This window comes from Amphiprion ocellaris, chromosome 1 (assembly GCF_022539595.1).
Source record: "Amphiprion ocellaris isolate individual 3 ecotype Okinawa chromosome 1, ASM2253959v1, whole genome shotgun sequence".
Lineage (NCBI taxonomy): Eukaryota > Metazoa > Chordata > Actinopteri > Pomacentridae > Amphiprion > Amphiprion ocellaris.
This window is the reverse complement of record NC_072766.1, coordinates 7083926-7103380: the sequence shown is the minus strand read 5'-3', so window position 1 is coordinate 7103380 and position 19455 is coordinate 7083926. Positions and strand designations below refer to the sequence as shown.

Below are 19455 nucleotides of genomic sequence, written 5' to 3'. Positions count from 1 at the left end.
TTGTCTGGTTTCAGTGCAGAAACTACGAAGAAGGAAGCAGATGCATTTGCTTTTGCAAAGAATTACATAAGACTAATGAAGGAGAGAGATGTTCGATACACAAACTCACTTAATTTTGCTTTTGTTTTCTCATGTTTTTTGTTTTTTTTTTCTGCCCAAGAACACTATATCCATGGGAGTCATAGGTTAAGATTTTTTTATTTAAAAGGGTGGTAAGCCCAAATGATTGAGAACTCCTAGATAATTGACAAGCATCTCTTAAAACATCAAATATTTAACTAAGAAATGTTCCTCCAATCAAAGTTTTTTGTTAACAGTCTCAACAGTGTAATGAAACTCCCTTTTTAGACAACTAATTTCCATGTGCTACTTAAGAAAGACCAGAGAGAAAAAAGACAGAGTAAATATTTCTTTGTCATCTTATTTTTAATAAATAAATGACTTAATTTGACAATGTAAAAATACATGAACATTTGGATGAAACAGCTCTTCTTTGTGCCTTGGAGCATAAGTTATGGCCACCGACATACACATATGTAAACTGAAAAAGCCTCTCTGTTAACACACTGTAGGAAAATAATTGAGAACAATGTTAAATTATACAGGAAAATGTGACTTTGCTACACATATTTACATTGCACATTATGAATCCAAAGACGAGGATGTTTAGAGCATGAGATGTGCTCTCCTACAGCGAGATTACACTCCTCAAAGCCTGGCTTTTAGTGCAGAGGAGTGCTGAGCAGGCACATAACTTTGACATTCAGTGGTAACTAGTGCAGGGTTTGTCTTTACATGTAGCGTCAGTGAATACATTTTCATGAACATCTGAATTACTTCTGCTCCCTAATATTGTTTTTCATTATCAACATTCTTAGTTTTATAGTGCAGAAAAGAGAGGTTTGTAAGCAGAATTACTGCAGTTTTCCAGCAATACTAAAGTGTGCTTTCACACCTAAATTCACAGTAGGACGAAGATCTGAATAAACTACAAGTACCATCAATTAAATACAGTAGATAGCGGGTTGTCATGTCAATTAGAAGCAGAATCTGTCTTATACAATAACCTACATCAGAGCAAGGTAAGTGACAAATAGGAATGTCAATTATCTGAAAGACGGAGGTGATTTCAAATTAAACAAAAAGGTTTCCCTGTTTAAATAACAAAAACATTTAAACCAAATATGGAGCTGAAACACGGACTGTATGCAAAAAAATGGACGTTGTCTCAGTGTTCTTAAAGTGAAGCCAATGTAGAAGAGCTTCAAACTGGCCTTCTTTCTAATGGCGGTGACTCTTCTGGTCCCAAAAAAGAAGTCAGATCTTACAGAATTCTATGAGAAAATGACCACACTTGTATACATGTTCCTAATGTGTTTATGGTCTAAATAACTAGTTTCAAGTCTCCATCAATACAGCATGGTGTTCCTTTTGTGAATTATGGCCCCGAGTCTACAAACCAGAAGTGACATCATAGTTGAACTGTCAGATTTGGTCCACTTCTTCATGGAGGCAAACTTCAGGTTCAACTTGAAGAAATAAATCATTTATACTTCACATGGCTGAAAATAGTGAAGAGGATAATTCTCTCTTTTTTATTCCTGCACACTTTTAAGATGCATTAAAGGCATCAGAACTGGAAGGACCTTGAGTCTTTTGTGCTTCTCATCTAAACTGTCAAGCTTTTGAGCTTCCTATCAGTTAAGCTGCAGATACTGTCAAGCCTTCAACATTTTGTTCAAAAAGTGAAGGGGTTTAGTAAATTTGGAATTCCTTAGACAGGATGTAAAACTACTTACGTATATTATATCAAATACAGTATGGGGTATAACGCTGGTCATAAGCAACAACAGTCCAGGTCCTGGTTTGAAATGGAGAAAATGTAATGGATAAATGTAACGGATAACACACGGCAAACCACCTTCATGACTGTCTGAAGGAGGCATTTTTCAGGAATCTGAAGTCAAAATGTAGCAAATATTATTTTCTCTCCTCTAAAGCAGCAACCAAGTCTTAAGTCAAGAAGAAGAAGGAGGAGATTTGGTCCAGCAGGAATGCAGTAAGACTTCTTGTGATGCCGCTGGCGGCTGTGCACAACTTACATGGGAACCTTCGGGTTGGCAATTTGGTCTGGTCATGTGACTATTTTACGTTCGCTGCGAGGAACCCATTTGTGTGTGGTGACTCTCCACAGCAGCGGAGCCAGCAGCAGACTGAGAGTAGTGACACTGAGGACCAGCAGGTACACCTGAGCAAACATAAAAAATAAAGACTGAGAAGATCTAGCTGTTAGCTCCAAGTCTGTTTGTTGAGCACAATCACAAATATCTACACTGGATCAACATTAGTTTTTGGGGCTGCAGGCAGGAATCACCGATGAAGGTATTCAAAATGAGGAGACACAAGTCCGGTTTTCCACAGCTGCCTATTAATACAGTAGAGCTGATTCAAATGTATTGCTACAAAATATAAAGTTACACTGCTGCAGTGCCATCTCCCCGTAGCTTTTGTAACTGATTTTAGAGTCTGTTTGGTTGTATATAAAGCCATAAACAGCTCATTGTAGATTTTACTAATTTGACAGTTGCTGCTTCCTTAAAATTTTTTAAATGTGTGTGGGTGCTTTAATGTGTGAGGGTGATTTCAATGTTTGAGTGTGGTTTTTAAACTTTGTCTTACAGCCGTGACAAAAGACGAATTTCTGTTTGAACTTGGAACAGACAATAAAGTTAGAATAAAAAATAAAAGAAGATTTCCAAAATGAAGAAAATTATTTCAGTAGTTGCCATTATAATTATCATAGCAAAAATCGAATTAAAGCAGCAATAATTATCTTTATTTCAGAAATCAATTTCTAATTGAAAGAAAGTGTATTTGCCACAATTCTGCCATTCAAATAATTATTACAGTTGGTTAAAGAAGCAAAAATGGAAAATATCTGCAGTCTTAAACCTCTCAGAATGTCAAGAGTTAAGTTTTACTGATCTTCTGTTTTGCATATAACTTTAAAAAGGAATATTTTGGAGTCTGGATTGCTGGTGGGACAATACAAACCTTTTTAAAATGTTATATTGGGCTCTCAGAGCTTGTAACAGGTATCAAGAGACAACATTTTACAGACTAAATAATTCATATGAGTAACTACTATGATGACATCATGAAAATAATCATTAACGTCACTGACCGCAGCCGTAGTTTAGTATAGTATAGTGCACAAGACAGCCACTTAAAATTCAAAAAGTAAACAACAGTAAATACAAAAACATATTAATTAGCTCTGAACAGATGCAAGATGAAACAAATTTCAGTTGTGAAAAAGAGGATAAAACAATCTGAGCACTCCTTTTTCTGAAGAGTAAAATTACTGCCATCACTAACCTCTCTGGAGATGATACCAGCTCGACGTGCTCGGCTGCCCAGGACGAAGGAGAACTCGCTGACCTGAGCCAGACCAGCCGAGACAATCCACCGTATGTGTCGAGAGCCTGGAGGCAGGATCACCGACAGCACCAGTACGGCCATCATGAACTGGAAGGAAATGAGTTGTCAAGTGAAGAAGAAACTTGAAATGAAGAAAAAAGAAAGAGAAAGACTATGTACCTTCATAATGACGAGAGTGAGCGTTAACACCAGCAGGATGGTGAGTTCATACAGCACGAATGTCGGGAATACGTGGAGACCTGCACAGACACACAAAATAGCTTACTAGAGTCTCCCTGTAAATGATACAAAAGTGCAACGCAATCACTAAACTGAGATCTGGCAGAAGTTGGATCTGACCGATAGATGCAAAGAAGATGATGGCAAGGAAGTCCCTGATTGGTTCGATGCATCCCATGACCTCCGCTGTGACCATGTGACCCTGTGAGGACAGCACAGCTCCAGCTAGGAAGCAACCCAACTCCATAGAAACATCCAGAAATTCTGTTACCTAAGAGTGAGTCAGCAAGGGAACAATCAACACAAGTAGCTTCCTTGCAATGGGTTGAAGAATACTGCTTAGGAGAATAATCGCAAATAAATAAATACAGAAAGTGAGTTTTTTAATCTAAGAATAAATGATTAAACGAAGAGAACACACCGTCAGCATGAAAAAGACAAAAGCTGCCATCCCCAGCACCAGGATCTCCTTGTTGCCTTTGCTCTCAGCGTGCAGCTTCTTGTAGTAGGGGCCAATCAGGAAGGATCTGAGTAACAAACACAGCAGCAGCACAGCAGCCAGAGACCCCAGGACCTGGCCCAGGAGATACAGGACGCGGAGACTTCCAAACAGAAAGCTGGCGTGCACGGAGGGAACAAAAGGTTTACAATGCTGTGTGGATGTGTTTGTTTTTAAAAAAGGGAGAAGACACATATAAGAACAACTAACTGACCTGTCCAGATCCCCGCTCTGAGCCTGGATCAGAGTCGGCATCACAGCAATGAAGAGGCCGAGCTGAACATCTTGCATCACTAACATCCCAAGAAGAACACTGCTGTAGTCCAAGTCACCTGCCACACACACAGAGTCATGTTACTGACCAATGCGTAATCGAACACTGGTAGTCATTGGTCTGAAAAGAGTATTTCTAACATGCGATTTTTTATTACTATCTGCTGCTCTTCTATGTCAATGGTCAGTTAACTAAAGTAAAAACAAGAAGCCACAAACATGATTTTGTTTTATCTACCCGAGTTACATCTGTCACTGTCACTGCCACCCACATATCTAGTAGTTACAACCAAACAGATAGTACCTATAAAAACTGTTTCTACAATGTGCTCTGTAGATTATCTGGAGTAATAGCATAGAAATAGGGGACTCTAAAAAGATGTCTTGTTAACTTTTAAATAAATGTCATTTCTTAGTGCTGTGAGCACCACAAACAGAATTAATTTCCATCCGCAGTGTTGGTGTGGGGGTCGTAGAGACGGATATCATAAAACCTCAGCACATAAAAATAAAAGTGTCTACGTGGCTATATACAGGGGTAAGTATCCTGTTCTCTTGACTCGAAAGACACACAACTTGTTCCACTGATTCCTCTACAATCTTTAAACTTTATAATGTAAATCTGTGTCCAGAATGTAAGCAGGCAGACACACCCACATACCTTCTTTGTCCCCTCTGCTTCCTCCTGCTAGGAAGCGGGACACTAGAGGAGTGCTGGACAGAGACAAACAAGTGGATATGAAGACAGTCTGGGTGGGTCGAATACGCAGAACTTGTCCCCACAACAAACCGGCTCCGACCATCAGCAGACTCAGGTAGCACGACCCCTGAACCGAAGTTTTCCAGACCTGCACACACAAACAGTGGTGTCCAGCAGTTCAGTCTATCATTTCCTTCCCTGCAACCATAACTGCTGCCTGCCCAACACTAACCCTAACCTTACCCTAAACTTAACGTTACCTTCTAACCTTAAACCAAGTTTTTTTTTTTTTTAAATCAAGCTAAACATAGCACACTAGAAAAAAACAGCATTAAACAAAACATTCAGGTCCATCAAAGTACGATTAATTCTGCTTTTCAGGTAAAAATACTGATGTTGGCCAATTTTCAGGAAAAGAAATTTTAGAAAAGTTAACAGGAAAATTAGATACTGAGGAAAGAAGCAGCAGAAACAGAAGTGAACCCTCTTTAAGTTGAAGTCAAATATGTACTTGAAATTTCCTTTTGGAATAACAAGCAGCTGGTAATTATTTAATGATATATGCATTAGGCAATTGCGGAAATACAGTTAGATTAAAGAATGTAGTATAATGTATTTTTAAACACAACAAACCAACTTGTAATCTAACTTTTAAAGTCTAAGCGTCACCAAATGCTTTTGGTTACGCTTTGCAACAGCTTTATTTTAGGTGTGTAATTGAACATAACTTTGCGAAGTCTGAGGCAACTTCTTATTTACCTTGCGAAGGCGCTCAGGTGAGAACTCCAGTCCCACCACAAACAGAGTGAAGAACACACCCAACTCCCCCAGAGTCTCCACCTGAACCATAGACTGCAAGACACAGACAGAAGCAAATAAAACAACAACTGCATCAATTCTGGTGTTCTTTAAGTCTGATGTGATGTGTTGACACTACGATTTCACACACCTTGATGCTGTTGAGGCCAGAAGGACCAAGCAGAACCCCACAGATGATGTATCCAAACATGGGAGGAAGACCCACCAGAGTACAAATCCAGCCACAGGGCAGAGACAGCATCACCACTGACACTAGGTCCTGTACAGACATGTAAAAACATTTGATGTGGGTTTGCAGACCGTTTCCACTCCTTCAGTAGCCTCGATAAAATAGGATCAAAGCTGAGTGGGAGGAAAAACAGACCTTGATGAAGTGATGGTCGGCTCTTGGCATCGTGGAGTCTCGTGGTTTAGTCAGGACATACTGGTTGTTCTGCGAGTCGATAAGCATGCTCAGTCCCAGGTCGTCCTCCACTTCTTTCTGCCTGGACTTGTTCTTCCTCTTCCCTCCATTCTCCTCATCTTCCTCCACCCTCAGCACTGCCTCCACATTCACCCCTTTCATCTGCACAACAATTACAGGAGGAGATTTGAGGAATTTGATGTGGTTCTTTACAGTGTTAACATAATTATTTAATCTTCATATAAATTGACCAAAGTCTGTAAAAGCGGTAGTTTGCTGACCTGTTTGTTGTTATCAAATGCATGCTCCTCAATCTCCTCCTCTAGTCGATCTGCTGCCTTCCTGACATCCTCCAGGATCTCATCCAGCATGGACAGAGTCTTGTTCTGTGCCAAAGCACTCTTAACAGCTTCCTGTTGGTGTTTCTCAGCAGCTACCAACTCCACGTATTCCTGCTCTTCCTGAAGGAGGACAACAAAGACAACACACAGGTGTGCATTAGCCAAGTGGCAACTTCTGGGGCTACAAAAAATGAAGAGAACATGAAATTGCTAAAAAATTGCAATTCCTTGATTGGCCCCTTGAGGCTGGCTCCAAAAGTGGGTCAACCCCAATAGACCTCCATGTTAAAATGCCCAACTTTACAGCAGAAATAAACATGGGTACAGCCTGGTACAATAAATGCCTTTGGTTTTAAGGCTCATTTTCTCATTTGTGAAGAGTGAACGGGGGCATAAGTTTCATATAGTGCACCCATATGTATTGTATTAAGGCTGAAAATGATGCATGCACAATTTGGGGCACAGCTGCTTTGAGACACGGGTGTATGAGCTCAATAGAGGAAGCCTAAGAGCACAAGAAACTGAGGTATATGGAGTTTGCTAGCTTGTGCACTCTCAATTGGCACACAGAGGAAACTCTTGTTTACCACATTCATAGGACATCTAGCATATAATTAAACACAATCTATTCTGTCCTTGATTTTAGGAGCGAGCAACATGGTTGAAATCAATATTTTCATTTATGACATATGAATGCAAAGATGGGCAAAATCGAAAACACTTACTTCAATTACAGTTTGCTTGAAATTATTGATCTGGACAACATTTTGCAGAAAGACACCATGATGTCATTGTGTTTAGAGCTGAAATGATTATTCGATTAGTTGACTGGCAGATCATTAATCAATGATTTTGAAAGTCAGTTATTATAATTGTTAAGTTAATCACACAAAATGGCAAATGTCTGATTCCCTCTGCTGAAATGTGAAAGTGTGCTGCTTTTATGAGTTTATTATTCTTTTGAATTTTAGTATCTTTGAATTTTAGACTGCTTCTTAGGCCTTTTTCATGTATGGCTGAAACGATTCTTTACTGGAAACTCTATATATTGCACAGTACTCAGTTTTATATCAGTAGCATCAACCACTGTGGCTGAATACAGATGTAGCATCCATCAAACCCTGCTGACTTCACCTTTATGGCTGCCTCTCTGAGGGCCTCCAGCCTCTGTCTGCTGCTCTCCTTCATGTTAACCACATCTCTGTAGTCTCCCTGCAGCGCCCTCTGCAGGCCGTGCACGGCCTGGAACACCAGGTGCTCGCTTTCATTCAGCTCCTTCTGGAAAACCTCCAGAGTGTGAACCTTAACGTGGATAGAAAGACACCAGTCAGTCACTGAACCGTAAACTATCTGGAATCCTGTTTTGCTGTAGCTCCTGTATGCGATGTTTGTGCAGCACAATTTATGCAGTTCTATGTCTTCATCAGAGACTGGACATGACAAACATGAAAAAAACAGACCCATATAATGAGGTATAATAAGAAAAAGGTACATTACTCTAAGGAATGCAATCTACTTTACTTGTTAACAAATGTTTTGGATAAAAAGGTAAATGAGAATTTGCTGTTTGTTGAGACATCAAAAAATCAAAACATCAATTTTTTTTAAACTTCCTTATGTTTTAAGGCCTCAAGATTAAGTGATTTATCTAAAACAATGACAGATTAATGCTTTTTGAAAGTAAGTACTCTAACCAGGCGATCTCCTCTGTATATGTGAAACCTGAACTGAAGTATGAAATATAACCTTGCAATGCTGTTGTGACCTATTGTGGCAACAAGAATGTGTCAACACACAGCGCTAAACAAACCACTTGGAGGAGCTGAAGATCTATTGTCTCACACTTTGTGTCCTGCAGTAAAATAGTCTCGAACAAATCACTGTATTATGATGCCAATACAAGGCCTTTAGTCCATCTGGTGTTTATTCTCAGTCTGGTACCTGGAAGTGCTTCTCTGGATCTGAAAGGCCTTGGTCTCTTCCAACAGCATCCGCAGCAGCTGCCAGTTTCTTGACAACCACATTCTTCTGATGCAGGAGACCCGCTAGCCGCTTGCAGTTGCTGGCCACCCAGCTGTGGCCATGCGTGCCTCCCTTGCCCCGATAGAGCTTGATGGCATGCTGGGCCACCTGGTCTTTCTGCAGCACAGCAATTGCCCCAGCCAAGCCAAGGCACAGCAGCCAACATACAAGCTGCATCCAAACCTCTACTTTGGTCTCACCAGGGTGAGGGGTGTGATGAAGAGGACGACACCTGGAGGTGGAAAAAGAACAGAGCATGGCAGGTTAGCGTAGCACAAGCATGACTGTTAGCAGAAGAATCAATAAAAAGTATACATTCAGATGCCAATATGTAATGAAAGTGCAGGTGTCGGAGGAATTTAAAGAAGAAGTCTGGTTGTATTTTATATTATTGTTGAGAAATTCCATAAAAATATCAAAACTAACAATGAAATATTGACTCAAAACAGTTTTATCTGTGTGATCAAAAAAATCTAACAGCTTGTTCATCTGTGCCATAAAGTCACAAAGTTACCCAAAATCTATAAAAAAAAGCACAACACTGAATCATATACTCAAACATTTCCATTACTGTCACTTATTTCAGTCCTACATACACTGCCCTGCTGTTGTAAATTCTCACTAAAGCATCAAATGTGTATTTATCTGCACCTGAAAATAGTCCCCAATATACACATTATTTACTCTGGATTTAGTAATATTTGCTAAAGAAATACAGTGCCCAGCCGGTTCACAAATGTGTAGACCTTTTTTAATTAACTGCATTGGAAGTATGTATTTGTGACTTGTTTTTAAAGCTCCAAATCTGCAGTATAAGCAAATGAGCTTAAAATTTTAACAGATTGACTCAAAAAATATTTATTCTGGTCTCTTCATGGGATTTTCTGACAGCAATAAATACTCTTTCAAGAAGAGACAGTGACAGTTGGTCCCAAAATGTTTACCTTCATGAAAGACTTCATATTCTTTTCATGTGGGTTCCTTTGTACAGTTGTGCAGTCTGCTTCTATTGTCTCAACAGACATTATAATGTTTAAGCAGGGATGTGGTCACAGCCAAACAGCTGTTAGTGCTCATCTGTGATCTGTCCTACAGGCTGCTTTTAGAGGCTAATAGCACCTTAACTTGACTGAGCACATCACGTGTCTAAATTCCAGTGTTACTTGCTATTCTACCTACAGCTAAAGTGACTTAGAATTTTTAGAATTTCTATCTACACCTGGAAAAAAGTGTCGGTTTAAGAATGGTGTTGGTTGACTTTTGAATCTTTAATTACGTCAGCTTATTGACCTAATGCAACTCACAGCCAAGCCGGTCCGCGCCTTTGTGAGCATGAGTCAAGCCGAGTGATCTTTAGTTTCCAAACTACTCCTCTGTCCTCCTTCCTACGACTGGACTGCAGCCACTCTGCTGGCAGAAATCAGTACCGCCACTGTTCTGTGTTGCTGAAAAAGAAAAAAAACAAGCAGACACACATCGAGGTCCACAAATTTTAAAGCATCACACATTTGACAAAATACATTATGTTTCAACCCTGTCAAGATTAGAGTACACACACAAGTAAACTAAATAACAAAAAACCTGGCGTACAATATAAACCTCTCTGTTTTCTTTTATTCCTTTGCACCTTAAATATACTGCTGCGTATCAAAATGGTGGAAGAAGTACTCAAGTAACAATACCACGTAATAAAAATACTCCATTATAAATAAAAGCCCTCCATTATAATTTTTACTTGGGTAAAAGTGGATAGCATCGAAAACAAAACTACTCATTATGCAGAATATTATTGTGATTGATGCACTAACATGAAATCTTAATGTTGCTGAGTGAAGCTGATTTTATCTGCTCCATTCACTGGTTGGTCCTTTAATCTATAACTCAGTAGCTGATCATAAAATGGGTTTGTATGGGAAAAAGCCAATACTCAATTAAAACAGAGAAATCCACCACTGATCTGCACTGAAGTTTGGACTCTTGAGTCACCGAACACCTTAGCTGACTTAGAAACACACATAGTTTAATGACAAAAGCAAAAAAAAGCATTATAAAATCCCTACACTAAAAACACAAAACGAAGCCGGACACACGCCCAACACACGACTGATGTTTGAGACATACCAGGAAACAGCGTGGTCCGTGAAATCATCCATTCGTTCCCAAACACAGACTCCTGAACTCTTCTCACTGCGCATATGAGTGGAAACAGATGATTAAAGTAAGGCTGCCACTACCTGCTAAATGTGTGTGCACTGTCCTGGATCCTAACTCCACGACTGAAGGAGCAGCAGCAGCAGAAGAGGGAAACAATCATGCTGTTGTACCGCACCACCACCGACACCGACACCCCTCCTCCCCTGCCACATAGCTGAAGCCAGCGTCGGTGCAGGCGTTCACCGTCTTTACTCGGTGACTAACTTCATGTTTACTCCGACCTGCAGCCCGTCGGTACAAGCGCTAGCAGCGGGGAAGCTAACAGCCAGGTAGGAGTGACTGCTGTCGGTGAAATCCCTGCTGAAGCTTGTGACACTTTTTTTTTAATGTGGTGAAAGTTCAAGTCCTCGATTCCTCAGCTGTAAGTAAAGCTAAGTTAGCCTCCAAATACCTCCGAGCTGTCAGACCAGCTCCAGCCAGCTGAGTCCACACACACACTCCCATGACACAACCGTTGGGCTAACACAACTTTGCTAACATTAGCAAAGGGTGGGAAAAAACAAGCTGTCATGTAACGTTGACGCGGCAGCAACTTCTTCTAGAAGCGTCCCTTCAAAACACTGTCACAGAGAAACACGAAGGGCAGGTAAAACCGAACAACTGTTGCGTTGTTATCCGAATATAATCGTGTCGATATAATTTAGATCCATCTTCAGATTACTTCCGAAACATCTTTATCAGATTTGATATGGGAGTTGTAGTTTTCAGATGTTATGTATTTTCCGCTCGATGGTGTCAAGTGTTTTTTAAACTGAGGCAGATTTTGTCGGTTTAATTTAATTTTGACACTTCGAAGCGGTTGTTAAATGCGGTGCTGCTTCTTTTAAATAGCAACAACACGGTTTAAAATAGTACAAAGCTGACTTTTCATCGACTGTGGTTGCTCTAAACTTACTCTGACGGGGTGGGAACGCTGTGTATTAGCTTCAAAGTAATATTGGGATATATTTACTGAATTTTTTTTTCTCAATTAGAGGTGCGTTAATTAATAATAAACTAAAAATTTTGCTGAAGCACTTGTCAGTCGATGCAGAAAGCTGCCGGTCTAAGTTTAACCAAAACACAGGCCCTGTTGAATTGCAGGCACGGAACTACATCTCCCATGATTCAGTGACCATACGGTAGTGCAGTTCTTTTCGCGCATGCGCACCAGGGGTAATTGGATATCAAGTTGGCCAAAACAGCGGGTGATAAAATGGTAGGTAAGATTAAAAATGAGAAACCGGGAGGGTTGTTCAGTCCCGTTTAACAAGTGGCCCAACCGGGAGCGGCTGTCACTGCCGTTAAGGAGGCACCGCGGTCCAGGGGGTCGGGGTGTCCTCGGCCAAGTGTCGCATTGTCAGGGTGATGTGTGTCGGGAATATGAGGGAAATGGAAGGTCAGTTGTTGGTATTTTGAGATCGGACGCCCGCACTTGCTTCCACGTACCTTTCCCTTTTTGGTAGCTCGCCTTGTGCTGCCGCCCCGGTGTCAGGAAAGCCTGCAGGATCAAACGCCCCCCTCCTCTCCCTCTGCCCGGGAGAAAGTGGGTCGCCGAGCAGTGGCCTGTCACGGTGAATTTGCTGTGTGATCATCGGGTGGGTCAGGTCTGCAGTTCTGCGAAGACTCGCAGTCCTCCCCGATGAGCGTGTACGTTAAATTAAACAGGACGAGCCGTTCGGTGAACTAACGGAGCCCCGTGGCGGTGCATTTGCAAGTGACACTGTTGTTTTCCACATGCTCCTGTGCTAACATAAGGGTTGTTGCAGGCTTGGTGTGAGTCTTGTACTTTTTAATTATATGCATGCATCGCCGACAGTATCCGTCCAAGCATAAAGTGTTGAGGTGCTGTAACAACAAGATTTATTCCCTGCTTCTTCGGAAAGTACAGGTTTGAATTGAAATCAAATCTTTGCACTCTAATGTACTCTACTGGGACTTTGGTTGTATGTGCAGTCTGAACTCCACATGCATGTTTCTGCCTCACATTTACCCAAACCTGGCAAAGCAGGCACCTGTCCCAGGAACCAAAACGTAGGGGTCCTGAATAAGACTGCAAGATAATAGCAAAAACTGATAGCGACATTTTCTCTTGCTGCTATATATATTGCAATATGAAAAAAAAAACTGTAAACATCATCCTCTCTGACAGTGTTTGTTTTTGCAACCAGAACCTTGTTTCAGCGTTTTCCCCCATAGTTTCTTGCTCATTTTGCTGTGCACGTGTAGTGTACATGTCAACGAACTCTGTACATTGTCAATACAGTTGAAAAAAACTGTAGTTATTTTTGTTATATCTTGCATACTTCTCCTGTATATTTATCACATAATTAAGAACCATACAAATTTTCTTGTATCAAGAAGTAAAGAAAATTCACATAGTGTGTTCGAGTTATTTTGCTTTACTTCGCCTTCCCTGAAGTGTGGCCATTGCGATGTGGCAATATATTGTGCAGCTTCAGTCCTGAAGGTGCAATTTTTAGTCCACGGTGGTTAAATTATTTGCAGTTATCTATAGTTTCACACCTTTATCTGTATGTAAAAGGGGGGACAGTGTCCAAAATCTAGCTTTAATTCCTGTTTTAGTACACTTTTTATTATTCTTACATCTTGAATATTTTGCCCATTCACCTGTCTGCCTGTTCGTCTTACAGCACAAGTTGAAGTCTTCGCAGAAGGACAAGGTTCGGCAGTTCATGTCCTTCACACAAGCCGGAGAGAGGACAGCCGTGTACTGCCTGACTCAGAATGACTGGAAACTAGAAGTCGCCACAGACAACTACTTCCAGAACCCAGACCTCTACTACAAAGAATCCATGAAAACCTCAGTGGACCGCAAGAAGCTGGAGCAGCTCTACAACAGATACAAAGGCAGGTGCATTTCCTGTTATCAAACCCAGCGTTAATAGCGAGCGGCACAGTTTTTTGATCTCTGCTCTGTGCCGTCTTTGCAGACCCTCAGGATGAGAATAAGATAGGCATCGATGGGATCCAGCAGTTCTGCGATGACCTGACTCTGGATCCGGCGAGCATGAGCATACTTGTGGTGGCGTGGAAGTTCAGAGCGGCGACACAGTGCGAGTTCAGCAGGAAAGAGTTCCTGGATGGCATGTCTGAGCTAGGGTGAGCAACATTGAGTCTGAAATCCACAGTGTTTGATTGTTCATTGATTCATTCACTACATTTCTGACACATCCCTTGAACTCCACATCCTTATCATCTCCTTCTTTGTTTCCTCCAGCTGTGACAGTCCTGAAAAACTCAAGGCCATCCTTCCCAGACTAGAGCAGGAGCTGAAAGACACAGGGAAGTTCAAAGATTTCTACCAGTTTACCTTCAATTTTGCTAAGAACCCAGGCCAGAAAGGTTTAGGTAAGCAAAACCAGGAGGGAAAAAAATGCTTTTTAGGAATTTGTCACACAAAAAATTAAGATGAACCAATAATATAAAACGTCCAGTCTTTAAAGTATTTCATCTACGTTCCAGACCTAGAGATGGCCGTTGCGTACTGGAATCTAGTTCTCACAGGTCGCTTCAAGTTCTTGGATCTCTGGAACCGCTTTCTGTTGGTGAGTGTGGAGGTTTTGTTTTCTGTGCTAGTTTCATTTTTGTGTCACTGTATGAGCGTGTTAGCCGGATATCTGAAGTGTTAAAAAATGCATTTCCATCACATTTTAGGTAAGTTTTGCCTGTCCAATTTACGTATATTCACAAATAAGCAGCAATTTTATGCAATCAACAAATTTTATCCCACAAAAATTACCACAAAGTTCAAGTAACAGCTTTTTGACAATGCTGACTATTAACAGTTACAGTAGCTTTCATTAAGATATTATTACAAGACTGTGTGTGTTTCATTCCTCTGATTACTATGTTACATTTACCGTTTTCTGTGACTGTGCTGCATTCAGGAGCATCATAAGCGGTCTATCCCCAAGGACACGTGGAACCTCCTCCTGGACTTTGGAAATATGATCGCAGATGACATGTCAAACTACGACGAGGAAGGTGAGTTTATGAAAAGCATGAATGAAAGCAAGTCAGTGGTCACGCTGAATGCAGGTACAGGGGGTCCTCAGTTTACGACGTCGTCGACCTATGGCGTTTCATAGGAACTGGTTCCATGGAACTAGATGGCGAGCGGAGTGGACGAATACATCGTCACGCGGCACGATAATACAGCTTTGTTTGCATTCACCGGTTGTATGCCACCTTGGATTGTGCTACATCCGCTAACTTTTTGCCCTTCATTATGGCTCCCAAGCATAAGTCAGACTCTTCTGATGGCAGTGCTTCGAAGAAAAGGAAAGATATCTCCATGGAAGTGAAATTGGATATAGTAAAATGCTGGGAACAGGATGAAACACCAACGAACATCGGCGAAGTTGTAAAAACAGGTCAACATATTGTAGCGACCCTCTGTGATGAATGAGTGAAACTTTGTCTCGTTCTCTGGTTGTTTATTGAACCTTCACACAGGCTACTGTCGGCCAAAAAAGATTCACAGTTAGTTTAACAAAAAAAAGACGCTTGAAATCTGGAAATGACCATCAATCAAACATAATACAGTAAAACCTGTAAAACACACACTCTTTGTAGTACAGATAGAAATATAACATTTTGTGAGTTTAAAAGCTTATTGTTGATTTTAAAGCAACAAATAATTATTCTTTTTTGAATTATGGATTTATTTTAGATTATGAAAAGCAAAGAGCGAGTGTAATTGCATATTACTGTTGTCTAGATGATACAAACTTATATAAATGAAGACATCAACATTCATGTCACATGTATGTACTTGGTTTTTGTGGGAGAACCTCTGATGTCATTGTACTGCGACGAAACAAATTTACCTAAAACTACTTCCTTGCTCTCTCCTCAGGGGCCTGGCCCGTCCTCATCGATGACTTCGTGGAGTTCGCTCGGCCGATCGTGACGGGGAGTAAACGCAACATGACATAATGTTTGTCCCGGCCTCATGCAGCAGATGGAGTTTGTGTTTCTTCCAATTTTCTTTTTCTGAATGAGGTTTTGATACAAATGAGCCAAAAAGAGACTACTTCTCAATAAGCCTGTCTGCAGCTTGTCATTAAGATTGTTCTTCCAACTGCATAAGATGCCTTGGATCGGGCGTGACCTAGAAAACCAGTTCAGAATGGAAAACAGGAAGGGGAATCGACAAGAGAGAAAGCACTTGTTTTTGTTGTCGTCTGCTGGCTTGGACAGACTTTGGAACTGCAATATGGACACGATGGGTACGCTAAAACTCAAATTACCAATGGGTGTAGCTTTGAGCTGCCGCTGTGGACTCATTAACAAGCACCCTTGGCGCAGTCAGAGCGAGGTTTTAGCACATGCAGAGGATTACGTTATAGATGCAGTAGGATGTGGCCTCTTACAGTTGTGAATGGACCAGTATGTTAAAATCTGCATGTTTTTGTCAGCTGGTGTGAAGCAGTGCCATGGATGTTGCGGAGGAACAGAGTGACCCACATTATTATCACTGAGATTGTGAATGTGTTGCTCTCTAACAATCACACCGAGAGTAGAGAAATGGAGTGCTTGCTTGTCATTGTGTGTTTGTGTGTGTGTGAGAGAGAGCTTGGAGAAGGTTAAACATATTGCCTATTTTACAATACAATGCTAAATATTTTCATTTGGTTTTATTAATATAAGAAGCTAGGAAGTTATGATTCACCTCTACCGAGTGACAGCGAAAACGTTCAGATCCACATTTTGTATCCAGACAGAGTTGGATGGAGCAGCATGTTTTTTGAGCTCAGCACCAGCAGAATCATATTGTTACAGTTGTAAAATAAAAAATTCACATAGAAATAAGAAGATTCAATTTTAGAAGAACAAAAATGTATATCTGAGAAAACAGGAAATGGCATTTATAATTGTGACTAGTACATAAGAAGAATTTAGGATCCTCATTTTTAAAATGCTACAGCATTACATTTTTTTTTAGTTTTAGTTTCCTTGATCTTGCAGTGTGTCAACATGTGTACACAAAGAGAAACTGACTGGCACATTGACTGTTTTCTATTATCCAGGTGATGATCACATATCACCTCTGCAAACTGCACTGATTTACACTTTTTTTTTTTTTTTCTGATTTAGGATTACCATTTTTTTTTTTTTTTTTTAATCAGGCAGCACAGTATAGTGCTACAGAGCTTTTTGGGTTACGACAGTAGGTTTCACTTGCACACTTTTTAAAATGAACATCTACATCACAACCAAGAGTATTTTAACTGTTTGTTTACACTGTTGGAGAGTTTGGTTTTGCAGCTTTTACCTTGAAGCACCATAGAACTACTACAGAGGCAAACAAGAACACTGCTTGTGCTGCCATCTAGGGGTGGCTGTGGGGTTTAGCATTTCTCAATGCACTGTATTCAGACGCTACATCAAAGACTTGAGCCTTTAAAACATAGGGGTCAGGGCAGCAATGCTATTTACGAGACTTAGTGTTGCATTTTACGTGTAATTATTAACACTACGCCACCCTGCGTATGCTAAATGCAGCGTGACAGAAGGTAGAGCTCAGGTACTAGTCGTTCTTTCACACTCATAGTGAGCAATGCACGGCTTTCTGCACCTCCGTTAGTGTTTGCCATGCTTTCTGTTCTGAATAGCGGCGTTGATCTTGTTCTTGTCACCATGACTGATCCCTGCCATGTGTTGACACGTGGATGGAAGTATCACTGCATCAAATTTCTCTGTCCTGTCTACAGCTTCCTACAGGGAAAATAACTGCCTTTTATTAGTTATTAGGTTAATATGTTGAAATACCCATATTTATGTATACATAAGTCATAAGCTATGGTGGTGTGCATGATTGTAGACTAAGAAGTTCAAGGCAGAATAGGATTTTAAGTTTATTATGAATTCAGTCCCACATTGAGTGCAGTGTCAAAGAAGACAGTGAGTGTAGGAGCTGATTAAGGTGTCAGTGTTCATCTAAGCAAGCTAGACGTGTGTTGGTTCAATGAAATCGCCCATATGAAGTGTTCCTGACTGTGTTACAACTCCTCCATTAAACTGTCAAAGCTGTACACCAACCTATCATGGACGAGGCAGTGACGTGTGAAAGTTTTTTTTCCCAGACCCAACGTTCTGTGTGGTTTAGAAGTGACAAAACATCTTTCAGTATTCAGTCTGTTAATATGGTACATTTGGTACGTTTTTAGTTGTCAAATGTGTGATCCACTGTTTCTAGTCACGCAGATCATTCGTAATGAAGCAGTATTATTTTTCCCAGCAGGAAAACAGGTATTTACAAAGTAATGTTTTTTTTTTTTTGTTTTTTTTTTTTTTGCAGAGGCATACCATACATTGTTTTCTTGAAAAATGTTGTCAATAAAGCATGTCGTTTTTAACAGTCTTGGAAAGAATGTACTTCTGTGTAGCACATACTTCTGACAACAGATGTTTGCTTTGTTGTCAGCTGCTTTTAAGATGTTGAATGTTAGTCAGCAGGACTGTTTTGTACTGAATTCAGTGTCCTGGTAAAATGTTTGAGAAATTGGGATGAATCACAACATATTATTTGAATTAGAAAAATATTTTTGATTGGAAAAACTATTTTATAGAACCAAAATGAGTATATATTACGTCTGAACAAGATAAAACTGCATTGTTTTATTATAGTGTGCTCTATGCAAAAGTTGTCTATGTCCTCTGAAGGTCTAAGAGCCATCAGGTATTTACTGAAACCAAACACCGATGGAATTTAGAGATATGCCGACTATTAACAGAAGCAAAAAAAAAAAAAGAATCCCCATACTCCTGCTGAGAACCAGCTGCCCTACAGTGTATATTTGAGCATACGTAAAATGTCAGCTTAGTAACAGTTGTCTCTTATCAGGTTGCATTCCTGCTGCATATCATCATCATCACTGGCTGTTCTGGTAATGCTTTGTCTACTGTTACTGTCACAGAGTAACAGTCAACAGATAAGTTTTTTTTTTCAGGGTTATTTTCAATCAAGTAGACTAATAACTGATATTTAGAACAGATATTTGAAATATATTTAGAATGACACCAACACAAAACTTCAATGAAATGCTTTCATTTCTATGTTTTTCATATGCTGAAATAATCGGGAAAGAGAACTTTTCTACATTTATTTTTTAGTGTTAGGCTATTACTCATAATGTGTAACCAATCATATAGTGCTATGGATGGGACATTGCTCTGAAATGTTTTCAGAATATTTTAAAAATGCTAAATATTGTCTTTGATAATCAGTCCATCCATACTCACCAGTGGATAGAAATAAAAGTTTAGGGTGTATAAAGACTGATTTGTGTAACCTGTGTGGCTCTGAAGTGGTAAAATGAAGATGAGGGTTAAAGAATCTGAGAGTGAGGAACTCTCTGATTCAGTGCTCATAACTGGAGAGTAGATTAAGCCGACGTCATGACAGGAGATGATTCATAAATACATGCAAAACAGTGAGGTCAAGATGAGATGGTTGAGTTTAATAACCAGGCAGGGTCATGGAGTGGGCAGTTATTGCTTGAGATGATGCGCAATT

At 40.2% G+C, this 19455-nt stretch overlaps 2 protein-coding genes across 9 annotated transcripts; one reads left to right on the top strand and one right to left on the bottom strand.

Moving 5' to 3' along the window:
• Positions 1–407: 407 nt before the first annotated feature.
• Positions 408–11445, bottom strand: tmco3 (transmembrane and coiled-coil domains 3). Of its 3 annotated transcripts, XM_023278838.3 has the most exons (16): positions 11323–11445; positions 10839–10904; positions 10008–10162; positions 8637–8949; positions 7830–7997; positions 6636–6815; positions 6316–6516; positions 6082–6210; positions 5892–5984; positions 5094–5280; positions 4374–4491; positions 4082–4277; positions 3781–3931; positions 3601–3680; positions 3379–3528; positions 408–2248 (listed from the first exon to the last, which is right to left on the bottom strand). In XM_023278838.3, exons 3-16 carry the CDS (start codon positions 10049–10051, stop codon positions 2135–2137), a joined length of 2124 nt encoding a protein of 707 aa, XP_023134606.1. In that variant the 5' UTR covers positions 10052–10162; positions 10839–10904; positions 11323–11445; the 3' UTR covers positions 408–2134. The 3 variants fall into 3 exon arrangements, with proteins under 3 accessions (XP_023134606.1, XP_023133834.1, XP_023135393.1); XM_023278066.3 differs by lacking the exons at positions 10839–10904; positions 11323–11445 and adding an exon at positions 10952–11089; XM_023279625.3 differs by lacking the exon at positions 11323–11445 and having other exon boundaries at positions 10022–10162; positions 10839–10979.
• Positions 11054–18310, top strand: dcun1d2b (DCN1, defective in cullin neddylation 1, domain containing 2b). Of its 6 annotated transcripts, none has more exons than XM_023282402.3 (7): positions 11054–11200; positions 13565–13781; positions 13865–14033; positions 14152–14282; positions 14397–14479; positions 14822–14918; positions 15793–18310. In XM_023282402.3, the coding sequence occupies exons 2-7, from the start codon at positions 13607–13609 to the stop codon at positions 15870–15872; spliced, it is 735 nt and encodes a 244-aa protein (XP_023138170.1). In that variant the 5' UTR covers positions 11054–11200; positions 13565–13606; the 3' UTR covers positions 15873–18310. The 6 variants fall into 6 exon arrangements, with proteins under 6 accessions (XP_023138170.1, XP_035811837.1, XP_023138993.1 ...); XM_035955944.2 differs by having other exon boundaries at positions 11161–11292; XM_023283225.3 differs by lacking the exon at positions 11054–11200 and adding an exon at positions 11382–11517.
• Positions 18311–19455: the final 1145 nt, after the last annotated feature.